The sequence below is a fragment of the Oreochromis niloticus genome, linkage group LG19, assembly GCF_001858045.2.
Source record: "Oreochromis niloticus isolate F11D_XX linkage group LG19, O_niloticus_UMD_NMBU, whole genome shotgun sequence".
Lineage (NCBI taxonomy): Eukaryota > Metazoa > Chordata > Actinopteri > Cichliformes > Cichlidae > Oreochromis > Oreochromis niloticus.
This window is the reverse complement of record NC_031983.2, coordinates 7402129-7416836: the sequence shown is the minus strand read 5'-3', so window position 1 is coordinate 7416836 and position 14708 is coordinate 7402129. Positions and strand designations below refer to the sequence as shown.

The following is a 14708-nucleotide window of genomic DNA, read 5'->3' as shown; positions in this document are numbered from 1 at the left end:
CCGATTCACACCACTTTTAAATTAATAGGATTTATTTCTCTGTCTGAGGAAGACACTGGGCGTTTGAAGCCAGACTATCCACACAGAACCCATGTAAGCGCGAGAACACACAAACACACAGGAAGAGCCCATCCTGCCAGTGGATTTAAATCCTGCTGTGACGCACCAGTTCGAACAACCACCACCATGTCGGTTTGACGTAAAAAGGAAACCTACTTAAACAACCCTTATTTCTACCAGCATCTTTGCAGTTGCAGAAATAAATTGCTTTCTTTTTCTTGGCCCAAAAAGTTGGTTCTGTCTATCTGGACTTTTAGTGTTTTCAGTGGAAGAAATGTCTCCAGTCTCAGCTGCAGGTTTCCCCAACCTTATAAACAGTATATTTGCATAATGACTGAAACTAGCAACACTGACAAACAATGGGCTGTGAGGTCAGTTTCTGGATTATTTATATGCAAATTATCATTACCATGAGTACCAGTTACACAGAGTTGGGGAACGGCTGCAATCACAGCATTGTAAGATGGCGAAAGATGTATCCTTAGGCCCCCTACTCAATTTAGGGATGGCCTCTTTGACTCCCCGCTCAAACCAGCGGGGCTAAGAGTGGTCCTTTTTTTGAGTTTGGGGTCATCCTGTAACCTCTTACAAACTACTTCAACTGCTTCAGTGGCTGGAACACAAGTGAAGAGGGATGTAACATCGTACAAAACCATTGTTTCATCTGCCTCCATAATGACATCTCTCACCTTCTCAACAAAATCCAAAGTGTTCTGGATGTGGTGTTTAGAGCTGCCTACCAACGGGTTGAGGATCGTAGCCAGAAACCTTGAGATGTTATAGGTGACAAAGTTGATCATGCAGATTTAGGTATACAGATTTGTCTTAAAGGTACACCTGTTTATGTATTTTTGATCATCATCAGTGGTAGTTGATCAATGGTCAAGAAAACCTCCATATTAGTGATCAAGAAACTGACCTCACAGCGTATTGTTCGTCAGTGGTGCTAGTTTCAGTCATTATGTCTACAGTTCATTAGGTTGGGGAAAACTTGCATTCAGCTGCGACTGAAGTCCCTCAGATGAAAATGCTACGTCCAGATGTCAGGATCAAACGGATATACAAACCAGTCAGATAGATGTATCCCTACGTAGATAACAAAGGAACTACTCAAGACACCACAATGTACCTAGGTATACCTAGGTAATGCTTGGACTGAGTACAAGAAACCTACAACTTAACACTGCATAGATAGATTGCTTGCTACTATTCAAGGGTAACAGGACGCTGATAACCATCACCAGGAACACAATGCGGCTGTGAAGGCAAAGTCCAAGGCCACTGCAGAAGCCACATCAAGGGAAGCATTACCTGTACAGAGTGCATTGTCCACAATGCTGTTCATGGTTCAATCTCAAAAGGTAACTGACCATCAACCACCTCATATACAAGATGGAATAATTTATGAAACTCCACTGATAAAAATAAAAAAATAACACCGATTTAAAATAATTTCCTCGAAACCCTTTTCTAATCACACGCATGTTTATCTGCAATGCTTACGTTTCTCCACTGTATCAAAATGGCAACAATTTAACTCAAATTTAATTCTGAAAAAGAGGACAAGTTCACAAAGTAGCATAGCAACAAAGAGAGGAAGGAGGGCAGCACGGTACAGTCATACTGTCAGTTTCCCCTGACAGTATGACTGAGGGTCACGCAGACAACTCTGTGGATCTTGAAAGCCACAACAAGGATGCTCTGGGTTATGTCCAAGTCTGAAGCACCACATTTGGACTCTTCCACTGAAAGCTCCTACCCATGCACAAGTTTAAGAGGTACTACAACAGAGCAATATCTGCTGGGAGTGGTGCACAAGTACATGAGAAAATGAGCATGGAGGTTGAAAATCAGCCAAATTTAAAGCAGGTTAGGTCAATTTTTAATTCATGTACAAATATGATGTCTAGCTGTATGCCAGGAGTTAACAAGACATCCATTCATTGATCCATTTCACCAGGATCAATGGCTAGAAGATTGGAATGTCATTCAAACTGGATATATCCAGTGGATGGTGGCAAAGAGAGGGAAGATGATAAGAGCTCCAAATAGACAAGCTGCCGCTGGCCAACAACACATAGTGATGATTGGAAAAGAGCAGAAGACTAGATGGATAGGGAAAGAGGAGCATGACAAGGTTGCGATAACAGGGGCACAAGTGGAATACACATCACAATTTAAGATCAAAGTTGTAATAAAAGCTAACTAACTACATCTGAGAACCCTGTCTGAAAGAACATAGCCTTGGGAACATCTAAAGTGTCTAAAATCCTCAAACTCCCTTAAGATCAGATGCTCTGCTGGAGGATGGAGGATCAGAGCTTGAGAAAAAACATAATACCTCTCACATGGTGTTATAATTTTAAAAAGAATTTAAAAATCAGTGAATGACTCTAAAATGTACCTAAATCATCTTATCAGTGTGCTTCACCACTGAACTTGCTTAAAATCTTAATGATGTAGAAGGTGAGGGTGATTCTGCTATTCTATATTCTTGAAGATTGAATGAGTTAAATATCAGTGCTTTATGGCTGCAGACATAAGACACCATATTTCGCTGTTTGTTAGACTTAAAGCTGCTTGTTTGCACGTGTTTTGGCACCAATGACAGTACTTGCCTTGCTTGTGTGTTCAGCATGTACTCCATCCATTTATAATGAGAAGTGAGGAAGCCAATTCTATCCACACATATAATAATTCCCCCCCCCCCCTTAGCCTAAATCATGTCTTACAATGACAGTACAGGTAGTTGTTATGACTCATTTAGTTGAAACAATTATTATTGTTAATCATACACACTTGTCAGGACTGAAGCCAAAACATATTACCGAGTGTTTTTAAGATGAAGACTTGTACCACACTCTTTAAGTTGGCCATCCGCTTGCCTTGTTTAACTGCATAACAAGTGACTAAAATAAGAAATACAGTTCTTATATAAGGTGAACTGTCACGACAGGTCACCTGTGAGGGAAAGCATTAGCAAAAAAGTTTTATTTTTCCACATCTTACCTTTAGTAAAACGATTTAATGACGCCGCCCTCACCTTCCCATCGTCCTTAACAGTTTTCATAATGTTCCCGGTCTCCAGAAAATGTCGAGAATATATTCTTTTCTTCTTCCTCCTCTTTTTTAAATAAAGAAACCGAGCAATAACGAAAGGTTTGACTTTGTTTTCTCCGGTCGCTACATTTAAAGAACTAGAGAAAGTGTCTCATCAATTAATTAACAGTGGTCGTCAGGTGCTGATGACCGCACGCGCGCGCCGAGTGCCTGAACACCGGCCCCGCCCACCGCTCGCGCTGCTGTGCAGACTGTCACATAACAGTATCCAGAGCGGGAACAAGCTGACTGGCTACAGTGTTCCAATTTACTGAAACCAGTCATTGAATGCGACACCTGCTGCCCCCTGATACAGCGCAATTTTAGATTTTCTACTGTGTTTAGATTACACAGCAGAAAAATGACAACTGCCTGATGTAAAACCTCTTATCATTTTTACTGATTGACAGTTTGTTTGTTTTTTAACTAAATTATAAATAGAAAATAAGCAGCGGGAGGGGGGGCGTACTGAATATTATTAGCGTTTTTGTATCACAAACAGTCTAATTATGTATTATTTTATATTTAAAAATAGCAAGCCAGAGAGCAGAAATACAGAAAACTTCCTTGAAAATCATCTACTTCGTAAAAGAGTAGGTAATGATTACTTACTTACTGACCCTTATTACTCTTACTAAATAGTTACATTTTATTTATATAGCACCAAAGCACAACAACAGTCCCCTCGTGGTGGTTTATACTGTAAAGTAGAGACACTACAGAGAGAAAGCCCACAAAAAACAACAATCCACATACCATCTAGGTCATGCTTCTGGTAGCGTTTGCATGCATGGCATTCTGTCTGTAAACACCATAGCTTGAAAAATTTTGAATAATAAAACTCTGGGCTCACATCCACCAAGGTCTTCAAGGTCAACCTAATGATTTGTTGGTGAAAACTGACAATAAGTCTTATAATTTAGAAACTATGATTCTTTCAGGTGTGGTCTGTGTTATTAACATATGGAAACTACCATTTAAAATATGTCACATTTGACCTATGACTTCTGACCTTGAAATCAACATTACTTTGATTTCAAGGTCAAAGTAATATTAACGTTATTTAGAGTTCCTTACATGACTTTGGTAATCTGACCTCTACTTCAAGGTCAAATAATCCATGTCCAGGTATTGACAAATCAGTACCTCTGATCCATTATCTACTTCTACATAATGTTTGTGTAATCAAAGTAAATATCTGTCATGCTGCCCTAATCTGATTTTTACCGCACTAGAAAATTCTTAAAGTAGGCTTAAGAAGAGCAAAGAAAACAAAATGAATATATAGAAAATTCAGTATTATTCCCTTAAAAGGAAATAACTCCCAGAGAGTGAGCTGCCTTGGCAGAGGTTTATGCTCTCTGAGTTCTTCTTGTTCCGTGCTGTTATACGCTGGACTTGACTGTTTTTTTTTCTTTCAAACTAGACATTATTACAACAAAATTGGAATACATAACTGACCCATTATTAATATTATTTTTAGAAGCCAGCTGTCCAGATTATGTGGTTTTTACACCACATTCACCAGCTGTTAAAATGCAAAATTGCTATCAGCTGAGTACTCTGAGTTCTTAGCTGCGGCTGGTAAGTTATGTTGCTCTGCAAAGTTTTTTAATTATTTCCTGTCAAGACCCCTCAGGTAGATGTGCTATATAAAGCACTTATTAGAACACATTCACAAAGGTGAACATACCAGAGACCCTATGTGATCAAGCGTTTGTTTGAACATCATAATACACCCTTTCTTGGGTTTGCAATAGAAACTAAAACCCTAAGTTAGAAATTGTTTTTGACATAATGGACTCAGGTTTTCACTCCGCCTGCCACATCACCACAGCCTTGCCGCAACTATTACTAAATCGGTCTTTTAGAGTATAAAAATAGCATAAAAGAGAGGTCTCTTGTCCACGTGGGATTTATAGCAACTGATTTTTGTCTTCACCCCCTGCGGGGTGCAACACTCTCACTCGTTCTTCATCTTCTGAAACAGAACACGTGTCGAAAGCTACATGTGGAATAACTAGAAAGACAACTGAGCACATTGCCGTGACTGGCACCGAGTTAGTTATAGAATTGATTATTGAGGGCTTCCGCAGTTTCTTAGATCACGTAACAGCAAAGGCTAACATTTGTTTGATATGTTTGAAGAATACAAACCCAGTCAGTCCCTTAGATCTCATCGTAACAGCTTTTTTTGCCTCCAGTCATAACCGAGCTGCACACACACCCACGACCCCCCAATGCGGTACCATAACTTTCAAGTCAAATTTGTGTTTCTTTTATTCCCCTGCTTTTGTGTTATTTGATCCACTACATTTCTTATGGCGTTTATTTCTCCATGTATGTGTGTGGGGTTTTTTTTTTTGGTTATAATTTCAAATTTCAGTATTATCACAGGGACCATTTGGGGCTTTCAAAGTTCTGTGTGGTGGAAACTGTCATTGATGTCGAAACAGTACCTACAGGGAGGTCTGTATCAGCTGGAATAAAGTTTTAGATGTTAATTAATGCCCATTTGGACTGAAAGCACACAGTTTATTACACTGCAGAAGAATCACACACAAACCTCCTGCACCCAAATGCGAGTGGGATACATCTCTTCTTTTCCAGCCTGTGGTGATTTCCTTCATTTCTCTGCTGCGTCAAACATCTCTCCCACCAGTGCGCCTCACCTCTCTCTGAGGTGGAGAGAAACCCCCACCGCACCCAATCCCGCTCCTCCACTCTCCCTAATAAGCCAGGAAGAGATTCCTTGGCAAACAGCTGTTCCAGATGGCATTATTACTCTGCACTTTCCCAGTCATCTGGCCCGGGATCCAGCACTGGCAGAGGTGGCGGTCCCTTTGCTGTGCCTGAGCATCAATATCAACACCAACATATGGCAGTGTTATATAACACTGGGTGATATGTTTCTGTGATAATCCAACAAGTTCTCTTTCTTTCTTTCTTTTTATTTCTGTGGCAGGTTCAATCGCCGTTCAAGGACCACTTCCCTTTTCTGCAGTGTTTATGTACGCAGACGAAACGCACTGAAGATGACAGAGTGTTGTGTTGAAAGTAAAAGGTGAGAAAACCTCGATGCTCTCAGCTCCCTTGGCATGAAAACAGCCTGAAGCCTATACTTGAAAAGCACAAAATTGGTTTAGCTCAAAAGTTCAAAGCGTCCATGATGTATATACCAGATGATACGCGGACTGCGCTTTTATTAAAACGCATGGCAGGCTGACTCTTGCTGCTGCATCCTTTTCTTTAGTTCAATTTACCCCTTCACTCATCTTTATCTCCACCATGTTTTTGATAGCGTTGGGGTGTGTGCGTGCCACTGAACATGATAGCTCGAAAAGTTTTGAATGTGTTCTCATAAAACTTTGTAGGGGTGTAGAGTAGGGTCATGTCAACAACCCATTAACATTTGGCTTACATCTACCAAGGTCAACTTAATGATTAATAGGTCAAAAATATACAAAAACCTTTAGAATATTGAAACTATGATTCTTAAAAGTGTGCTGAGTATTGTCAACATACGGAGAGTACCATATAAGATTCAAAATATGATGTCACATTTGACCTCTGACCTCTGCGTAAGAGTTAATAGGTTGATCTGAAGGTGAAAGTGACAATAATCCTATATAGAGCTATTTAAAAATACATGTTTATATTTCTTGCTGCCATTGTTTGTTATGAAAACATATTGGGAAATAGGGATATTGTTCCCTATATCCCAATACTGGGACTCTAAAGAGCACAGTACTTTGAACCTCTGACCTCAAGGTCAATTCGACTCAAATTGTCATAGAAAGTCTTTTATCTTTAAAACTGTGCTTAATATTTTATTGCCTTTGTTTGTATTAGCAACATTGAGGAAATTATTTATGAAGATTTAAAAAACCACATTATAGTTTGCATCCAAATATCAGGTCACATTTGATTTCTGGCCTTTCACTTTTACATTTCACATCTGCCAAATAGGTCAATATATTAAAATAGGTTCACAAATACCAAAAAACTGCACTACAAACATCTAAATGAAATAAATATATACAAAATACAAATACTATTCCTTTAAAAGTAAATAGTGTGCATAAAGTGAGCTGCCTTGGCTGACTGTTGCACTCTCAGTGTTTCTTGCCTCTTATACAGACAAGTTTTGTTACACTAATGACTTTCTGGTGTTCCCACATCAATTGCACACATAATTTTTTAATGTAGTAATTTTTTCGATTTAAAAAAATTTTTTGTTCAAATTGCTGGTTGAAATAGGGTTTCCTCTGGTCCTGAAAGTGGAAAAAAAAAACAGTTAAGGAAGTTACTTCATGAGTCAACAAATGAGTCTCATATCTCACATTAAATTACACCTTATCATTTTCATGCACAAAGAAGATAATAACTTGGAGAGCAGCGAGATTTAGAAGTGGAAGAAAAATTGTTACCTTCAAAACCGATCAGACAGATAAAGCCTGATACAGATCTTATCCAACTGTTGTCTAAAAGGTGAATAAGAAATATTTCCAAAATATTTTCCCACCTGTCTAAGGAGTCGTTTCCTTCAGTTTTTCCTTGTCTCCTTAACTGTGATTGCTGAATTAAAACCCAGCTGTTTGTGTATATGTGCACCAGAAGCGGCTGCGCGTCTTTAACGTTGATGTCAACGTTATTTTATGCCAACTCGCTGAATCACAATCAGCACATGCTCAAACATTAATCCTTCCACCTGCCTGTTCAACAGGCCTTGACCCAAACATTAACACTGTACAAACCCGCATATTCAAAATTCACACGGATACACGCAGACATGCACAGACTGACACAGACGTCCACTAATTTACACTCACTTGTGTGTCCAGATATGCCGGTGGTGGTGGCGGTGTTATTAGCAAAAGCATGTACCGAACACGCACAAAAACATCCAAACATACATTTGTAAGCTTTACATGCACTTCCAAATACACACAGACGTCACACACTTCTCAGTTGGGGCTCTCTCTATTGGCTGGTCTTAACTGCTTTGTAGTATTTTTAGGCCTGTTATTCTGGGGCCTGTCCTGGCAGGCCAATGGGAGAATATATAAGCCTCCCCCCTGCAACTGGGGACCACAGGGAACACACAGTGGAAACATCTCTGGTCGATACTCCAGCAAACATCCGGCAGGCTTTTGAAATCCTCTCAGGGTGAGTATAAGCCTCACTAACATATAGGGATGTAGGAGCAGTTAAACCTACACAGAATGGGTTTCCCCTCCTGCACTTTTGAATGTAAATCAGGCATGAATCAGTATTTTGAGAGCTATTTTCATCCATGGAAGTGGTATCAGTAAACTGACATGTTTTTATTTATTTAAAAAAATTAAGTACTATTCCTAAAAACGCGAGCACACCTAATTATTTTAGGATTGAGAACGAATTTACTTTGACATGATAGAGGCTAGCTTTACTGTCATCTGAAAATTTTGCTTGAATTGCTCTTCAGGAAGGGGTCAGGGTTAGCTGCTACGCAGTGCACACACAGCTGATAGGACCTGGTGAGGGACACTTGAGCAGGGCAGATACATGCCAACACATGGCTTCAAACCAGGTCATCTGGCTGAAGGACAGTCGCTGTGCCAGCCTGCTGCCCTGTCACGAATAAGCAGTTTTTCCCATACGTTGCTTATTTTAAAGAGATGATGAATACAGCCATCAGTGTGAAGGTTCATCACGTACAGGAAGTTACGGGGTCATGTAATATGGCGAAAGATTTCTTTCTCCTTTTAGCTGCGACAGGGATTAATGATTTTAGCTTTTGCATTCATTTATGGTTATGAATAGACATGATATAATTGCCAATTCATCTCTGTCTTACACACAGCGCACTGCACTGTATAGAATAAGCTTTCTGCTTGTGCACGAGGAATCCCTCAGCAGTTGTGTGTCTCACTCTAAGCAGAACAAGAGTCACTATCTGCTCATGAGATTAAGCTAAAAATATCTTACAGATAATAACTGAATTTGACATTTTTCCACCTTGTCTCTGGACAGGATACCATGCATCCAGCATAATGTCAGCTGAAGTTGCAATTCAAAAGTTCAGTTTCCCGTTTGCCTGTGCTGCACACCTTTCTCAGGAAAACGATGTGACCCAGAAGGGATGCATACAGGTGAAAACCCTGGAGCTTCGTGAGCCTCAGGAGAATCCGAGCTCAGTTAGGGTTATAGGAGCTCAGGTGCACAATGAGAAGCAGGCACAGGAGAGTCTACCAGAGCTTCCTCCTGGACAAGATGTGGCAACAGCACAGGTCCTGGTCTGTGGTGAAGCCTCCCAGAATACTGTGCTCTCCAGGCAGTGCGTGTTTGAGAAACTGATAGTGGAGAGCGAGGACCAGCGTCCCGCTGCAAAGAGACAACTGTCGTCTGAGAGCGCGGCTAGAACCATCACGGTGGTGAAAAAGAGTGCTGTGAGAAAGGAGGCAGATGAACCAAGACACTTGCAGCAAAAAGCACAGCTGGGACAGAGGCTGAGAGCGTGTGCTTCAGTAACAGTGACGAGAAAGCACAGAAAGGACCTCTTCACCAGCTCAGACGTGTTCCACAGGGTTGACTCACATGCTGTGAGGGCTGGAGCAGAGGTCAGAAGTACTTTTGTGTGTGTGTGTGTGTGTGTGTGTGTTTTAAGTGTCTGCAAATCTATCTGCCATTTAGCTCTTAATCTTAGTGCTTTAGCTTCAGCAGTGAGTAACACTAGAACACTTTCCATATGCCAAGATGAACAGAACTGCAGTTCAGTCAGTTTCAGTATTTGGTTAGTTCAACACTAGAGAGACACAGAGACACAAAGCTGTAAAACTGTAAGGAATTAAGGTCATTCCAACTCCATGAAAGTTTGTGAGTCCATCTTTGCCTATGTTAGTTACCTTTAAAAAGCTGCGATTTCTAACAGTGCATATTGTTGTGTTTGTTTTGGAGCTGAAAGAAAAGTGCGTGTACAATGTGAAAACTATTGTACAAAGCATCACAAAGGAAGCCAGAACTGAGCTGGAGAAACTTCGTGCCATCTGGGTCTGGCTGTGCCACAACATCGGTAACTACAGCCCACACAGGCCCACTACTAGGTTTCGCTAATGCGACATATTTTTGAGTTTAAGGTGGCTAATGCATTTATGTTCAGCAGCATTCACTCATACAGGTTTCATTCATCCTACTGTGAATAAAAGGAAGGTTGCTTTCACAGAGTATGATGTGAGCGGGTACCTCGGCCACTCAGAGAAGCTGAGTTCACCAGAGGAGGTGATTGCGGCTGGCCGCGGTGTTTGCTGCAGCTACTCCAACCTTTGTACGGAGATGTGCAGGTAAACACAACGCCTCCGAAAACAGCTGTTGTTGATTTGTGATCGACAGTTTATTAACTGCTGTATTAAAGGCCTTCTGAGTTTATGAACTCGAGTTTGAGGACATGCGATATAAACACAAAAAGCCGTGAGCATGTTGTTTGGTTTGTGTTTACAGAGAGGTGGGCATCGAGTGCCAAGAAGTGCCGGGCCACAGTAAGGGCATAGGATACCGCCAGGGCCAAAGCCTGAAGCATGTGAAATCTGATCACCTGTGGAACGCTGTGCTTCTGGGAGGACAGTGGTTCCTATTGGATGCCTGCTGGGGAGCGGGACGAGTAGATATGGAACATGAAAGCTTTGTGAAAAGGTGTGAAAAGGAAATGATTTCAACACATTCACTATTTAGCGGTTAGGTTGCTGCAAACAATATCACAACGACACGGTGGTACGGCAATAATGACTCAAGTTTAACAGCTGCTTATTCGAATAATCCCATGACCAATAGCACGTTGAGTCTAAAACCAGCACGCTGTCTCCATCTGTTCCTTCAAGGTTTGATGATTTCTATTTCCTAACGGACCCGGAGGAGTTCATCGATTCACACTTCCCTGATGAGGAGAAATGGCAGCTCCTAGACATACCCATCTCCCTGGAAGAGTTTGAGAGAAGGGTCTTCAAGACCTCAGCCTTCTTCAATATGGGGCTCAGGCTGATTCGGCCACATCACTGTCACATCGTCACAGGTCACCTAACAACTTTTTTGTTTTGTTCTTGTGGTCAGCTTTCTTTTACGGTTTAATCTTATTGTTGAATGTCATTATGTTTTAATCAAGAATGCACTCATATTCATTTTTAGCATCTATCTTCAAGTACTTTAAAAAACCCCCAAAACAAACGCTCTCTTGTATTTTCTGCTCAGATAATGGTGAGGCAAGTGTATCCCTTGGCTTCTCAAAGCCATCAACCTTTACCTATGAGATCACCCAGCACCAAGACCTCCTCCACTGTGGTGCTTCAGAGCAGAAAGAGTCTATCAACTCTTCATTCGGTATCCTAACTGTCTCCCATCGGAGCATGAAGTTGCAGCTCCTGCCGCCCGCAAGTGGAATGTACGATGTGAAGGTGTTCGCTAGACCCGAGGCAGCTGCCACGCCTCTGGTTTGGGTTTGCTCCTTCACAGTCGAGTGTCCTACCCCCAGAGCGATGGAAGAGATCCCAGAGAACCCCTTCTTGTCTTGGGGCCTGCAGCCAGTTGCGGGATCTCTTGGAGTCACAAGCAGCAGCCAGAGCAGCGAGGTTGCTGAGGTGGACGAAGGTGTCTTTGATTTGGTGCTGAAGACCTCCAGGCCTCTGATGATGCTGTGCGAACTGGTTCACCCAGAGATGGATGCTGCCGTAGCCAAACGCTGCCTGGCTACTCAGATTAAACCAGACACCCTGACGTGCCACGTCCTCTGCCCTTTACATGGCTTCTACCGGCTGTCGGTGTTTGTGCGGGACTACGAGAAAACGGAAGTCAAGTTCCAGAACACTGCAAACTTCCTGTTGCACTGCAGAGGGAAGGTGGTTAGTCCTCATGAGCTCTTCCCTCCAAACCTGGGCTCAGCATGTGGCCCAGGGACCCGGACGTCAGAGGCGGGACTGTCCAAATTCAGTCATACAACAGCAGTGGTGATTACCCAGCAAGGCAAATGCAACATCACCTTCCACAACAATCACGACCTTGAGCTTCACACTGTGCTCAGCAAAGAAGAGAACAAATCAGCAGCTTTTCCACTTTCCCGCTACTTGTTTTGCACATACACAGACACAAAAGTGACAGTGAGCATCAGCCTGCCTGATATTGGGGTATATCGGCTGGGCCTCTATGCTAGGATAACCCCTGGTGGAGATTTTAACCCCATGTGTGACTTTATTCTAAGGAACATCTGCGATCAGCCGGGGATTCCTTTCCCCTGTGTCTATTCTGCCTGGAGCAAAGGCTGCGTTCTCTTCGAGCCTCGTGTGGGCCTGCTGGAGCCCGCCTCATGGGTTCGCTTCAGGGTACGGGTTCCAGGGACCCAGAGGGTAAGCGTGGTGGGAGAGACACGGACTGACCTGAAACTTAATAAAAGCAGAATCTGGGAGGGTGACGTTTTCAGTGGAAATGCTCTTCAGGTACTAAAACTGGCTGTCTCTTTGGGGGACTCCAGTGACATGGCTGTTTTGATGACCTTTGACATCAAGCAGCAGGACAAAGAAGTGTGAAATCAAAATGGGGGGGTGTGGGGGCTACTGAAGCAAATCGCACTCAGACTACTTGCAAATAACTCAAACTGTGAGCTCAGATCTTCTATGTTTAACTGTATTAACAAAGTACAGATGGAGGTATGTTAAAGTCTGTCAAAATGAAGCATACACTAACAGGTGCAAAACTGGAGATTTTCTACATTTCTGCATCAATTCATTCAAGTGCATCCCCAAGTCTTGAAAGTAGACAAAGAAGAACAAAATTAAACAAATAGCATGGAATAAAAATTAGACTTGGTCATTTGGTTATTGGGAGAAATGATCAAATAGTGCATATCTGTGAGCGGCAGAAGTATGTAAACCTCTAGAATTAGCAGTAAATTTAATGGTAAAATTAGAGGTAAAAGCAAGAGTAACTGGAGACACTGATCTGTTAATAACTGACCTTCACTAAACATATTTAGGGAAGTGACTCAAACCACAAATTATAATTCAGAGTATGCCAAAGTCAGATTGAACAACAATGTTCAACAACCCTTTAGAGGAGAGGTTTACCTGCACTCCAAGAATGAAAGCTGTGATAGCTTGTGAGGTCCCAATGGGACCCTGGGTAACTCCTTCGTGACAGAAAGACTCTCTTACAATGGCTAATGGTCATGTTTCTCATCTCAATCATTTCACCAAGAACACATTGAAAAACTGGTGTGCAAGTTGCACAAGTAGAAAGCTACTGTTCTCCAAAAAGTACAATGGTGCTGTACAGGCCTTAGTGCCCTCTGCCACTGTAAGTTGGATAAGCAGTTTAGTCATTTAAATCTTTTAAATGAGAAGCCTTGTGTTTGGACAGAACCTTTCTCCATCTGTGAAACATGTTGGTGGTAGTGTCATGGGACTCCTTGCTGCATCTGGGTCAGGACAGTTCTTGATTAAAGGCACAGAGAACTCTGAATTATAACACCTATTGTTGATTAAAAAACCCCAACAACACACAGATTATTAGCCATTCAGCAAGACGATATCAAAACTATCTAAAAGAACAGCAGGAGAAGAACAAAAACATTATGTTTTCAATCAAAATTTTTAACTTTAACAGAAACTATTTTTTTAAAAAGAGCGACCCAAGCAGGGAAACTTACCAAATATTGCAGTCGAATGAGCTAAAATTCTTCCAATCCAAACAGTTATAAATATTTAAGGGTTTGGTTCTCCAAACGCACCAGATACTGAAAGAAAAAACTCAAATATTTTTTCCCCTTCCAGATAGTCAGCAAAAAATCAAAAGTTTTTGTGGGTCATTAGTTTAAGTGGGTTTTCTCCATCTAGTTTTCGGATTTCTAAGTCTAAAAATGTTTTTGTTCATATTTATGCAGAAAAAAAAAACAGTTCAAAAGGTTTGCAAGCTTTTCTTTCTCTTTCCTGTAACTCTATAAGAATTGATCTTAAAATATGTTCTTGCAACTGTATAAGCATTGCAGCAGTGTAGTATTATAAATACAATCGCAAACCAACATGACATTTTTATTTGAAAGCTATTATTTGATGCAGGCAGTATTCATCACCAGCAAACCTTCAAGCTTGACAATGGTGCTCAGCTGTGGTGCTCAGCCGTGATATTAAACTGATCAAGAGAGCTGTGTGTATTATTATTGTTGTTATGAGAAACAAAACTGCATTATGGAATGACGGCTGTCAAAAACTGTGCAATAAATATATACAGTGATGGTGGTATGTCTTTTGTTTTCTGCAGTCACAGTTACGCAACGTTGCAATTTAAGTCTCCAAATTATGTTAATTATGCGATAAAGGCCTGTTAATGGTCGTTTTACAATTGTGTTACTTACACTAATTTACCTGGTAGCTTCTGGAATAACTGCCACAAGTTCTCAAGCTTGGCAGCTAGCTTCTTTAGCAGGACTTAGCGCTGCTGTTTGCTTTTACATAGCATTACTGTATACAACTGTTTTTACAGGTCAAACCTCCCCTATCTTTAGCACACACTCTGACAAAATGTAGTTG

At 41.3% G+C, this 14708-nt stretch overlaps 2 protein-coding genes across 6 annotated transcripts in view; one reads left to right on the top strand and one right to left on the bottom strand.

Moving 5' to 3' along the window:
- slc4a11 (solute carrier family 4 member 11) overlaps nucleotides 1-3358 on the bottom strand; it is a 99803-nt gene extending 96445 nt beyond the window's left edge. For 2 of the 5 annotated variants that reach the window (XM_025901014.1, XM_025901015.1), the window contains exons 1-2: nucleotides 3070-3358; nucleotides 2889-2954 (exon numbers count right to left, since the gene is read on the bottom strand). In XM_025901014.1, coding sequence (XP_025756799.1) covers nucleotides 2889-2954; nucleotides 3070-3130 — 127 coding nt within the window. In that variant the 5' untranslated portion in view covers nucleotides 3131-3358. The remainder of the gene's footprint in view (nucleotides 1-2888; nucleotides 2955-3069) is intronic. The other 3 variants (XM_013272936.3, XM_019349079.2, XM_019349078.2) reach the window with 2 other exon arrangements.
- Nucleotides 3359-7715: 4357 nt separating this feature from the next.
- ky (kyphoscoliosis peptidase) lies at nucleotides 7716-13859 on the top strand. The gene is made up of 7 exons (XM_005453377.4): nucleotides 7716-8328; nucleotides 9175-9761; nucleotides 10099-10213; nucleotides 10364-10481; nucleotides 10639-10830; nucleotides 11016-11206; nucleotides 11383-13859. The coding sequence occupies exons 2-7, from the start codon at nucleotides 9195-9197 to the stop codon at nucleotides 12708-12710; spliced, it is 2511 nt and encodes an 836-aa protein (XP_005453434.1). The 5' UTR covers nucleotides 7716-8328; nucleotides 9175-9194; the 3' UTR covers nucleotides 12711-13859.
- Nucleotides 13860-14708: the final 849 nt, after the last annotated feature.